Here is a 13907-nt window from a genome sequence, read left to right as displayed (position 1 = left end):
AGGAACAGACTCTCTTGTTTCAAAAAATACTCTTATTCCAAAATATCCAAAATATTACAGCAATATAACTATACCTATAAATTACATTTATAGTTATGCTGGCAAAATTTCAGTACTGTAACAGATAATAATGTTGTGCTTGTTCTTTTATAATATTAAAAGAAAAGTATTAGTGAAGATATTTAGCAAAAGGAGGTTCTTATGCAAAAACAAACAAAACAACAAAAAACTATTTGTCTGGCAGAATATAGCAGTATGCAATGGAAATTAACAGCTCAACTGCTGAGTACCAAGTGGTCTATGAGTCAGAAATACCCAGCGTGTGGCACTGGATGAATGCACCTGTGTACCAAGGACATGGTGTTGCATGGTTTCTATAGCAATAGACTCTCAACAAGTCCCATAAAGGTAATTCCCCCCCCCCAATAGCTGCCTTGAACTTTTTCATGTTTTTGTAATAGACTGGCCTGTTTAAAAGGAAAACATCTCCCTAGTGAGACAACAACGTGTGATGTGGTGTCCCTTTGGGCAAGATGGGACTGTAATGCAAGTTACATTGTGTGTATGTGTGTACAATTCCTTAAAATATTTACTTCTTTTGCCACATTTTTGTATACTTTTTACAGCTAAGCATAATCTCAATCTGAAAAAAGCAAATTCTCATGCAATAGAAGATTCTTTATCCAAAGCAGAACAGCTTCAAAACTGCAGCTTTGCCCCCATTTGAATTTAAATGCAAAATCTCATGACTCCATATCAACATAACTCAAGTTTCAACTTCAACATCCTCTAACCCATTCCTCTCTTCAACCTTTCTTCAGGAGGAAATTACAATTGTGTTGAACTGTGTGACATTGTAAGGGATACAGAAACAACCACTAGGGACACCAAAACTTGTTTCCACTTGTGACACAAATTAGAATTTGAACCAACTCCTTCAGAGATGAAAGCCCCCTGTGTTAACCCACTGCACTGCTAAGCCTCTTAAAGGAAACTTAAACTAATAGATTGAAAAGAAATCAAGAATTGTATCAGGTAAAAAAGCTTTTGAAACTGGAGATAAAGACTGTCAAAACAATTCTTTTTTTCAGAGAGAAAGAAAATAGGAATGACAGCTCCATCTACCTTCAAGCATCATAGTTTTGTGTCATTTAGATAATTTCATTTGAACAATAGGTGAATGAGGTTAAAACAATTAATTTCTTAGGAATGGATAAATATAAAAAGAAATTATACTGTCTGCATTGAATTCCTGTTTTGTTTAGTACTTGCTAGATATGTTGTCTAAAAGGGCTTGATTTTTATTTTAGTAATTCTAAAACTCAAACCAGGAAAAAGGTAGGGAGACAGTATAATATATCATATAATACAATACAAAACAATACAATACAATACAATTACAGCTTGGGTTTCTATCAAGGTCTTACAACATAAATGGACATTGATCAGGAATTTGCTTAAAACAAACAGATTAAACATATTTCAGTAACAAGATGGATATGATTCTCTTTCATTCAGCTCTTTGTTAACTCTGGTTAATTATTTCAATTCTAAATTCCATTAATACCATATTAATCTTTTCTAGCCAGTGACAACTGATACACTGCGTCTCCAGATCTTGTATTAGAGAACTGAACATCTGGCCATTCCTTACATTCTACTGACCTCTAGAGACTATATGTGTAGATGTATACATATATGTGTGTATATATACCAGTAGCTGCATACGACATGTATGATTTATACATGCATATGGGTATAAAAGCTAGACCTCTAAATATGATTACATGCTATAAATTGACAATGGTACACATGCCCAGCCGGCATGTGTTTTTCTATTCACTGACACAAAGGACTTAATATTTTTTTGTGTGCATTTACCGTGCACAAACATTATCTTGCCATTTATATTTGCACCTTTTTTTCCTTTTTCTTTCTTTTTTAACCCCCACCTCCAAATGTAGGCCCCTTTTTTAACTTTTCATTTTCATGTGTGGGGATTGATTTATTTATTCTGTCTAAATATTAGACAGAAGGCAGGGCAGCGTGGCACTGTAGAGATTAACTTCATGATTTTTCACATTTCTCAAAACACAGGGAAAGGAAAGTTATAATTTTCCACATTCTGCCAGAACATTTCCAAATGCTGGAAAATGTTTTTTAAAAAGAAAAATACAATACCCGTAACATGGGTTTTTAGAAATGGTAATATCTTGTGGCAGCTTGCTTGCCTCCACTGAGCTGCCCAGATGGAATTTATACACAAGCCCATTCCAGGTTTGACATTTTAACAAGACGGACAGGGTTGAGGTAAAGACCTGAATTTTATCAAATAAAACTTGTTAAAAATGGACATTAGTCCAACAATAAAAGGGAATGAAAGAACGATATACGGATTACTCCCTTTTCTCCTTCTCTATGCTAGTGCTAACACTGAATGGGAGAACATTAATAAAAACCTGATAATACTGACCAAAATTATATGACAAATATGTAAAAAAATAATTAAATTTCATTCTGGTAGGTGTATATTTTTCAATGCGAATATGCAGCATTCAATATGCTATGTCAAATTCTTGAAATCCCACTGCAATGCACGGAAAAAATATCTGCATTTTTTCCTCTCAAATACTGTTACTGTTGTATTGGAAAAAAAGAAAAAATGCCTTTCAAATGATTATTTCACATCATGTTATCCCACAGTCTCAGATAGGTGTGATGATATTTTTAGGTGCAGGTTTGGCAAACAATAACCTACTGTAGCATCTGATTTCTAATATGTAATTCTGCATTGGGTTGTTACAGAATTTTACATCATATGGCATATTGTAAAAGATGATGTAAATTTTACATGATCTGGTAGCTGCTGTGATCTGCAGGAAGAATAAGAGCTTTATTAAGTACAATACGAGCTGAATATGAAAACTTTATCTTAACGTAGGGGGAAAAATGCACAGCCAATGTTAAGTGTAATATATTTTACACAACACAACCAGAATGGGATTTATAGTAATTCCTTGGAGTTTCTCAGAATTTAGATCCAGATAAGCATGATCAAGCTCTGAATGTACACTCTTTCTTTTACAAATAACTCCAAAAAAGGTCTTCACATGCAAAATATTGTTTTTATTTTTTACTTTTTAAAATGTGTACTATATATTTAAGCCAAGTGCTAGTTACTAGTGCCATTTTAACTAAGTTGATGGCATGAGTTAAGAGGTGCCAAGCTTGCCAAACAACATATTCACTGCATATAGTAGCACTCCTATGTGCTTTTCAGTTTGCAACAATCGAAACCCTTTGCAAATACGCACAATCAAAACCCATTGAAAAAATGGACACACAACCATACGCATTGAATTCTCAGTACTTAAAGAATTCCTATTTTTCCTCTATTAAAAACAGTCCTGTATAATAAGTGATAGTGTTAAGAGCCACTGTCAGGGGAAGCACCCAGTCTTTGAAAGTATTACAATGGCAAGTAGGTGACAGCCTTGGGCGAGTAAATGGAAAGAATTAAATTAAGGAGCATAAGAGAAAAAAAAAGTCTGCATTTTTATTCTCTTCTCAAGCAACATGGGTGTAACCTACATGTATGTCAGATGTTCAAACTCTACTATAGTTTACGTATCATTCACATTCAGAATTTTGTTCAGGTGTGTACATACATGTTGTACAGCCACAAGCATACAAAACAGATATCAGCGAAGGAAGGTGAGTAGAGCGCTAGTCTCATTAGCTGTATACAATATTATTTGCTATTTAGAACTGGTTTAAGACATGCACAGTGTACTTAATACAGAATTCCACTAAGAGAGTAAGGTTATTTTTGCGAGTAGAACATATTTGAGTAATTCTAAAATGTTCTTTAGTACAGTCTACTAGTTTATCCATGTAAAGTAGAAACAGCTCAAATATATGTTTCTTCATGAGTTTAAAATCACAGAAATATAAAGAATAAGAAAGTTTATTCCCAGGGGCTATATTGTGTTGTCAGCTTTAAAGCAGAATTCCCCAACAAGGAATTCACTTTAAAATGTTGATATTGTTTGGCTGTATAAACTAAATTACATGTAATTTCAGGGAACTGATACATTTGAAAGTAAAACAAAATTAAGAAGACTATCACTGAATAGACCACCCCTCATCTTATTCACAAGTGTTATGTCACACATTTTAAAATGCGTCTAAAGTTCTGTACCTGCCCACTTTAGATGTACAATTCCTCTACTGAGTGCAAGCGGTGTTGGTAAAGAACAAGGAATCTAAATTTGACATGTATAAAAGCTTACGTGAAAATATGACCAACAGCATGCTGACAACTCTAAAACTACAAGCATGAGACAGAGGATGAGGATTTCATTTATGTAATGTCTGAAACATTAAACATGAATTAATGACCTGTGTGAAAGCACACTATAGACAATACATGAAAGACTCAGATTTTAATAAAAACAAGGGGTATGGTAAAAATATGCATTTAAGAAAATCATCACATTAAAATATCTTAAACCAAAGAAATGATTTATCCTGCATATCTGAAAATAACTGCATTCACCAGAACTAAACCATTGCAATAGGCAGTTTTTACCCACAGTTCACATAAGGTGATAAGTCCAAGATATAAAGATTTGCTACATATCTCTTTTCTAAATATTCAATTTTTGCTCACAAAGAGAAATATAAAATACCAGTGCACAAAATGACAAGGCATTAGATCAAACCATCCTACAGAAAAAAAAATACAACATGTTGATAATATTTATACAAAGGGAATCTTATTTCAAGACTGCAACTAATCTTTTGTACTTTCTTTTTGGCTAAGGTACTGGTAGATACACACTAGAGTACATGTGTATGTCAACCCTCTGTTTTGATCCCAGAAGTAAGGTTTCTGACGTCTACCAGATATTTTGGGAAAACTGCATTTATTACTGTTTCAAATTTGAAACCTGTTAGTTGATGATCATTTCCAAAAATAAATATTCCCACAGATAGAGGTCAGTGGTTGCCTGAAATTGCATCAGTTAGTGCCTGTATACTACAATCCTCTGCTCCTGTGGGACTGTTTTGTCATTTTATCAGAACGATTATTAACATGGTATTTTGAGCATAGGACACCACAGGTTTCAATGCTCAGATGTACTATTTGCTGTCACTTCTACTTATTTTACTCATTACATTATGCCTTTTGCTATGGAAATGTTGCCCTTAATTTATCTTTTTAACAACATAGCCTTTCTTTCTGAGGGCAATACCATGGTATAATCCAACTCATAAAATGATAGACCTGGCAAACCTGCAATCTTTTCAACTGTTCTACATGTTGATTTCTTTAAGCATTTAACATTCAATAAGAAAGCAGCTTCAGTGAACTGACACTGTACTCGTTCTGAGATGGTATGCTTTTAATTTCATTACACACTGGCATCCATGAATATTTTTATAGTGCGAATAATTAAAAAAACTAAGGAAATTCTCTCCCAGGCATTCCTCTGAGAAAACTTGTGTTTTAATAGTCTGCAATATGATGTCCTGAACAGTAACATGCAATAAATTATTTTAATATTTTAAATAGCTAACAGACCTATAATGCATCTGACAAGTGTAATAATTGTAATACGTCTTCATCTTAAGAACTTCCTATAAAATGGTGTAAAATATAATTGCCTCATATTATTAATCAGTCAACCAATAGCATAAACAGTATTAGTATTGTTTAAGATTTTTGTCTTTGCTTTTATATTCCCACTGCCTTTTTTCCCCTAGAAAAATGATCTTTACTTTGCTCTCCAGCAACATCTACTGGAACATCAGTAAAATGCTGATATTTATATTAATCACACAGTTAACATTTAGTAGGGCAGAGTTAGCAACTGCCAAAATGTGAGATAAATGACCTGTAATTCAGTCTTAAACAGAGCCTCTATTGCTGCATTCTGGTCTCAAGCTGCCAAAGTTAGATCGCCTTTGACCTCCCAGATCTGCCTTTTAGTAACAAGCATGTTATAAATGACTAAATAATATGGAAAGTTCACCTATTATGAAGGCTTAGCTTTTATTTTATTAACATCATTAAGACAGCATGAAATCCACTGTTTTAAAAGACCAAGAAATAGATTTTTTTAATTTTGTGATATAAAAAAACGACCCCCTCCCTTTCAATTCAGCAATAATAAGCATAGCTGAGTTTGATGTGACATATGGTTATCCAGGTTTGAAGGTTCAACATAGCTTCAGATGAAAAAACTTAAAATTTTGGAAGAAAAATAAAATGCCGCTATGGTCTCACTCATTGCAAAGTTTGAAACTACAATAAGTTAAACAGAACTTGGAAAGCAGAGATGCCCTCTATAAATCTATTTTTTAAAAGTTCTGGGTTTTTTGTTTGTTTTGTTTTTGCCTAATTTAGTGGGGTTTTTACCTATGTTCTTGGTAGTTCTGTCCATTCCTTCAGATGTTGGGGAATACATATGAATGACTCTCACTGAAGGTAAGGGAAGTAAGGCACACAATTTTGGTCCATCAACGGGAGACTAGTCCTCCCTGGGGGCTTGATCCTGCTCAGATATGTGGTGGCTTGTCACTGCCTATCTTGTAAAATCAGCTACTGTGAATGTACGCACAAAGAGTTGTCGCTGATTTTTATAGGATATGAAGCGATGTGAACCCCTGTATCTGAGTGGAGGAATGAATCATTACTGCAAAGTTGCATGATTATAAAGAATTTGGTCAACTAACTGTATAAGTGAGTCTATTTGTAGGTCAACAATGCTTTAAATAATATTTACTGTGTACAAGCCCATTGAAGTTACCTTTCCGTACCTCCCCTTCAAGAGGCAGATTAGTTTTCTAGCGTACTCTTACAAACAGACATTTATGTACAGATGTTACATGGATTCTCATCATTGTATTTTTGTTTTGTTTTTTATTTTAATCCCCAATAAAGGTCTGCCTATCCTAAGGTATTCATTCACTCTTTACATTGCAATGGACAAACACAGAATACCCTTGCTGTTTCTAGAATCCTTTCCTTCCTATTTAAGTCTTCGCTTGCTCAGGTTGAAAATAATTATAAAATACCAGAGAACAGAGGAGGTTCTTGGGGAGGGGTAGAAATCAATGAGCACTGGAACAAGGATCCCACAGATAAACATTTTTTTTTTTTTGTAAATGAAGGAAACATTTAAGTAACATATTTTTATTACATTATTTTTAGCCATATACTCCCTTTTCACCCCACATATGTTTACATAAAATAAGCCAAGTTTCTGAAAACCTAAAACACAATAAGCTATAACATTTTATTTTTAAGTCTCTAGACCAAAGTTCAGATGTTTGCCTGATAATTAGCCCCTCTCAATAGCTGTTAAACAGAAAGCCCTTTATTGTAATCCAGGTGCACTTGTAGACAGCACTTTCAGAGTTAACTCCATTTGACAACTGACATAAATCCATTATTCTAATTTGGCGATTGCTTTACTAAACATGGATGCAGTTTATGAGTTTTAGTCACATATTTCATCCAGTATGGTACTTAATTTCAATTTACAAAACATAAACATGAAATAGGTTTTACAGTATGTCTAAAAGGGTATAGCTATTCATCTGATGAATGCCAGGCAAACAAATCACACTCACCTAGACCTAAACTCCATACTAGGTTTTACTCTAAACCCCAAATGGTAAATAATTACAATTAATTGTGAGTTCAGTTATTACAAACAAATTATAGAATGACAGGCACCTGCAAGATTGCAAGACTAAGAGCTTGAATTATACAGTGAAGAGCACCCTGAGGTTTCTTCAAGCACTGAATTTAACCTTATGCAAAGTCCAGCTTTCACAAAATCTTCAATTTGTATTCTCCTATGCATTAAAATAAAATAGAAGGAAAATCATTCAGTGTAAATTCAGCTTCTTTCCATAAGCATTTGCAATTGAATTTACAGCATATTCTAATTCATCACAATTATTCCATGTACTTTGTATTGTAAACAAATGGAAGCTGATACAATACAATATCCTTTCTGCCCTTTGCTGAAAATGCTTTCCTCAGTTACAAAAAATGAAAATCGACCAATTTAACTAAGCCACTCTATAAAACACTCGTATTCAGACACTTCTTACCTGCCTCAGTTGAAGGCTTCCTTCCCTTGTTAGCAGTATGAAGCATCCTCTAGCCTTCCCAATCCTCACCACCAGCCTCAAATTGCACAGCTAAGTCCCTTTTTTGCAAGAAAATGCTTATCGATAGTGATTAGTTTTTGTTGTCCCTTTTAAGTCCCTCCTGCGGGAAGGAGCAGGGGAGCAATGTGACGCCACCTTTTAATCTTTTGCAAGAGCGAAAAGGCAGAAAAGGAGCGCTCGATCAAACTGAGCTTCACACATGACTAAAACTCGCCTGAGAGGCTGCAAGCTCTGGCTAAAGCACCACTAGGCGTGAGTGTAAGAACAGAGAAGAGGGGAGAGTCAATGAAATGTGACAACGTATGTGCATCAAAGACAGGAAAAGAGAGAGAGAACAATAAGAGAGGCATCGAGACAGCAATGAGAAAGAGAGAGAGAATGTGAGGAAGAACGTGAAGGAGAATAAGCATGAAGACAAAAAATAGGGGAGTTTTCAAGCAAAGATTCTTAGAATAAAGCCAAAGTGTCTGGCAGCTTCTGTTTTTATCTCAGTGAGCATGACATACTGCCTCTCTCATTTAGCAACACATTCTTGTCTCTTCCACGTTCAAAAGCTGAGATAATCGCAATGTGTGCCTGTTTTTGCCTGATTGGCATACATGTGTGCAGTATACCTGTGCTTTTTTTCTTTTTTTATTCTTCTAGGGATACATTTATGTGCAATTTACTTTACATAATCATCTGGATAGAAAAATGTGAGTTGCTAATTTCTATTGCAATTTACAATATAGTTTAACTGGCAGATGGAACTCTACTTACAACTCCTAACAACTGCCACTGGTAAACAAAAGACTGAACAAATGCTTACTGTTGATAACTGAGTGTGCATAGTAACAAAAAACATTAGTACTGCTGAATTTGTGTTTTAAAGAGCAGATATTACAGACGTTTGCCTCTGCTCACGCTATTACCTCACATTAAGTTACAGGGGGAAGAGAAAGTAGGAAACATGATCTAGGACTAATAGTGTCAAAGAAGTCAATCAGACATGGGATGGGATCAGATTTAGAGCTGGAAAATCTAATTAAGAACTTGGATTTAGAATGAAATTTAGAATTTCAAATTAAATTTTGAAACACTGTTGCTATACTCGTATGTAAGTAGGATTCACAGTCATGTAAGATCAGTTTTTTATCCCCACTTCTATCATATGACACCCACTTATTTGATCATCTCCCTTTATGTTGCTTTCAAGTTAAGGGCAAGACTGACTGGGGCTGATGGGTAGTTACTCAATTGGCCAGCAGGCACGTTCCCTGAATGCCAAGCTAACACTAGTTTAGAGACAGAATGTTGTTGCACTGGGAGGATGGCCAGGCAGTGGGAAAGTCGACAAACCTGCAGGGAAATAAGTCGTGTCCTTGCTACAACATCTCTCACTCAAGGGTCTAGCGTCTTGCCTCTGCTGAAAGGCAGAAAGAATGGGGTCAACAAACTTGGACGTGGGAGCTCTGGGTCCAATTTTAATTTGATAAAGACTTAGACAAGTCACTTGTGACCTGGTTTTTAAGCATGGTATGGGGCAGACAGACATTTAATGGGACCTCTGAAACCACCTAAGTGGATCAGGCAAACTTGTCACTTTTGAAAATCCCATTAGGTGCTTATCTGCATCTTAAGGTGTCTAAACACTTTCAGGAATCAGACCCTTATTCTCTGCACGCTTCAGTTTTTCCAAACTGTAAAATTCTTTCTGACTAGAGCGCTGTGGTGGCTGTACTGATATGGCTGTGACTATCATTTTATTAACGTTTGTGAGAAGCTCAAATGCTACGGTGACAAGGGCCACATAAGTATTCAGTATTCCCAAATATAATTTCATCATAATCCATTTTACAATATTTAGTGTTTTGCTTAAAGCCTTAGTCTCTTACTACATGAATACCTCAGCTTAAGTTTAAATAACAACACAAAACTAAAAACTCTAGTCCTGATGCTTGTGGAGGAATCTTGAAAACATCAACTCCTGTGGCTCTAAAACCAGAAGATTATTGTTAAAAATAAAAACAAAATAAAACAAGCTCATGATCTCTAAGCCTACCTAATATTTTTTTAAAACACTGTAAATTAGCAATACCAACAATCTAAATATAGAAACAGTGAAGGCAGACTGAAAATTGAAGCAAGTACCAAATGAACTTCACTATGGCCAACAAAATAACCACATGGGCTGCACATAGGCAGTTCTATCACTTTAGCTCCCTGTCTGTAGGCCTTCAGACAAGAGAGTAATGCTGATGTTCTGCAAGAATAATTTCCCACTGTTCCGCTTCTATAGGAACATACCCAAGAGTAGTGTCCTCTTCAGCCTTCCCGGTATTTTATTGGTTTATTTTTTCTATCCCATAGAGGTTCTTTTTCCAATGTCAGCCTCAACTTCCACAGCAAGTTTTAAGTGGTGGAAGACACTGAGGGAAGTTCTTTAGTTTCAGTGTGCAGACTGCATGCATGTAGGTAAGGGTGAGAGACTGTAGGACTAGCTGAATAGGTCTGTGTTGATGCAAGGAAGACAGACTGAGGATATATCCTCTAGAACAGTGGTTTCAACCTGTGGTACACAGACCCATGGGGGTCTGCAGACTATGTCTACAGGGTCCGCGAAAAATTACTACGATCAATCAAAAGTATATGAATACTCACAATTCAGTGGGATCCACACCTCCATTCAAAATTTCCAAAGGGGTCTGGCACCTCCATTTGAATGTTTTTTTGGAGTCTTCAAATGAAAAAAAGGTTGAACACCACTGCTTTACAGAAAGGGTGTCAAATGTGTGGCCTGTCATCTGACCAACAGTGCTTCTAGAGGGGTCAGGAATTCAAGGGTGGGGCCCACCACTGATATCTGGGGTACAGAGCACTACTGGGGACACATGTTGGTCACAAGTGGTGAGTGACAGCTATATTAACTCCCAATGTTGCCCAGTCATGCCCTGCACTGACACACCCCAAATTGGGCTCCATACCTCAGATTTCATAGAGGTAAACTGCTGTCCAGTTCTGGCCTGGGGGCAAGCAAGTTTGATACTTGCTCTAGAAAACAGCCATAACAGGGGTCAAGAAGCTGAGGATGCTCAAAGATGATGACAAACAGGAATTATGATATAAAAGACAGGAAAGAAATGAGAAAAGGAAAGGAGGAGGAAAACAGGAGGATCATAGAAAGAAATTATGTTGCGTAGAGATAACATAAAAGAAAGTAAAAGTGTGCCAGATTTAGGTTCCTAACTGCCATTGATGTTAAAGTGTACCTTTAAAAACTTGATCTTTTGTCCTTGTCAGAAGAGCTTCCTCTGTGTGTTTATCTGTGAATTTATGCGCCTGATACTAAGAATGCTTAAAAACCTCGTTAAATCAGGGGCTATTCAAGTGACCATGCAGCTTGAAGCTATTACTACAAAAATGGCTTAAATGGCCAACTATTGGTTATTTAATCTTCCAAATACATAATTCTTTTAGCGAAGTACAAATTAGCTGAAGACATTTGACAGGTCTACAACTATACAGACATAAATGCAAAATTTTCTTTTGCTTCTCTTAAATATGATTCTAGTTAAACCTTCCCAAGGATTAGTACAGAAGCATGCAGAAGCCATTCTACAGTACATTAGAATAACTATTACACAGCAAAGTTTACTTGAAATGGCATTTTGCATGGAGATATAAATAACTGATTTGTGACCCAACTCTTGTGTAAGTTTTCATAGCTCTAGGGAAAACAACTAATCAAAGCTTTCTCTCAGCATTACCTAACACAAACCAATTATAAGTCAAGTTTAACATTAAAGAGGAAGACCTCCTGTTTCCTCCTTCTGTACTTGCTTTGCAAATCCAAGCCTTTTCCTTATTTGCTTCTATTCTAGGATTTCAACAGCCAAAAAGAAAATGCTGATGCTGTGATTTGAAACCTCAAACTTACTTGAACCATGGAAGATTTTAGACTCACAAAACATTTAATTTCCCAAGAGTAAAGGAAGATTTACTAGCATTAACTTCACTGACATTCACCCACATCTTCTTCCAGTTATCACAGCTTCACTGTTTCAGTGATGTCAAATGATCTGCTTTAGAAAATGCACTCCCAGTATTGCTCAGCATATGAGGTATCACAACATTGTATCATGATTTAAGTGGAACATCAATAAAACGTGACAGTATGCAAACTAGAGGTGATAAATGTTAACAAAGCTACATGCAGTCATGCATTCATATCCGAGCCAAATTCAAGCCTCAGACTCTGCATAGGTACATGCTATAAAAACAGACAAACAACAAAAGTAAAAGTAGCACTATGAGGCACCACTGAGGCACTTCACTCTTAATTCCCACCTGCTTCCAAACCTAGAATATTCAGTAGCCATAGCTGTAATCTTCTCAGACACAAATTGACAGCAGGGGCACTGCTTCATTATGCATATTGCCTACTCATATTTCTCATGGCTTGTGTTTTAAAGCCAGGGCAGAGGAAGGAAAGGGGCATGTGTGGAGCTGTAGCTGGTCTGTATGGGTTTTTTAACAAGCAGAAGTAGTAGCACAGTTCTGTATCTAGATATCTTTGACTCATCTGGGACCTGATTCAAAGATGGCAGAGTGGATCAAAAAAGTCCAACTAGATTCAGTGAACTTTGATTCTGGAGGTTTTGGAATATCAAAAACATGTACAACAGGCCCCACTCTAAAAGTGATATATATTGCACAATTACCCAGTTAATTGCACAATAAATTTAGACTGGCTACAAGTGTAAATTAATTTGGGTGCCTTAAAAAGGTCCAACCAGCTATGAAGTTATTGCTTGAAAATGTATAGTAACTTTATAACTGGTTTCTATCCGGCTTTAATTTGCACATGTAGACAGTCCCTGTGAACTGGAAGCCTGCAGCTGGTAGACCCTGGCTGATGGGACTCTTGATCCTGGCTGTACCACAGTTGGAGCCAGATCTGAGAGTCTCTCAGCTGCAGGACTCTCAGTCCCAGCTGCAAATGGCATAGATGGGGCCAGAAGTCCCACAGCTGAGCGGAGGCTTGGCCCCAGCAGAGTCTGGCAGTTGTGGATGCTGGGTCCCAGAAGTGCCCTGGAGCTTCAGGACTCTGGATCCTGGCAGCTGTGGAGTACTACTGTGATCTCCTACCCTTGGGTATGGAAGGGACCCTGTTGTTGGGAGACTGTGGCTAATATCAAATCTTTATGGATCTGGACTGTGCACAGCTAGTTACAATTCCATTGAAGAGTCCTGATATCATAGCTGGTCTTAGGGGTGGGCAACACTAATTGACCCCTCAGGAAGACATGGTCAGGGGTGCACCAAACACACATGAACACACATGTGAGCAGTCCGTGCTCACAGCAGTGTTCTCTCCCCACCCCAGGCAGGAGTGGTGCCCAGCCCAGCCCAGCCCTCCCCCCACCTCCAACCACAGCTCAGGAGGAGTTGGGCTGGGCACATGCAGGCAGAGTGGCATCTGCTCTAGTCAATCTACCTTGCTTCTGGCACAGCAGCAGTGCCTACCCACCTGGTACACCACGCTACTCCACCTCCTTGCAAACTGTGCCCCATGCTCCTGCCTGCCTTTGCCTCTGATTCAGCTTGCAGCAGCACTGCTGACATGGGGAGGGGGGCTGTCACCAAATACAAGTTCACCCAGGGCACCATTTTCCCTATGGCTGGCCCTGCCTGACATATCAGTAGTAAAGCATCCTTTTATCTAGATCTCCACCATA

General features: G+C 37.1%; 1 protein-coding gene across 7 annotated transcripts in view; it reads right to left on the bottom strand.

Annotated features, from left to right (window-relative positions):
- TENM2 (teneurin transmembrane protein 2) overlaps positions 1 to 13907 on the bottom strand; it is a 1374704-nt gene that overhangs the window by 761223 nt on the left and 599574 nt on the right. The window contains exon 1 of one of the 7 annotated variants that reach the window (XM_019506509.1): positions 8131 to 8425. The exons of the other annotated variants lie outside the window; for them this stretch is intronic. Within the exon in view, the coding sequence (XP_019362054.1) occupies positions 8131 to 8176 (46 nt within the window). The 5' untranslated portion in view covers positions 8177 to 8425. Of the gene's footprint in view, positions 1 to 8130; positions 8426 to 13907 lie in introns of those variants that run through there. 7 annotated transcript variants of the gene reach the window in all.

Source organism: Gavialis gangeticus, unplaced genomic scaffold (assembly GCF_001723915.1).
Source record: "Gavialis gangeticus isolate Ggan-Ray unplaced genomic scaffold, GavGan_comp1, whole genome shotgun sequence".
Taxonomy (NCBI): Eukaryota; Metazoa; Chordata; order Crocodylia; family Gavialidae; genus Gavialis; species Gavialis gangeticus.
Note: the sequence above shows the minus strand (reverse complement) of the source record. Positions and strands in the feature narration are given on the sequence as shown.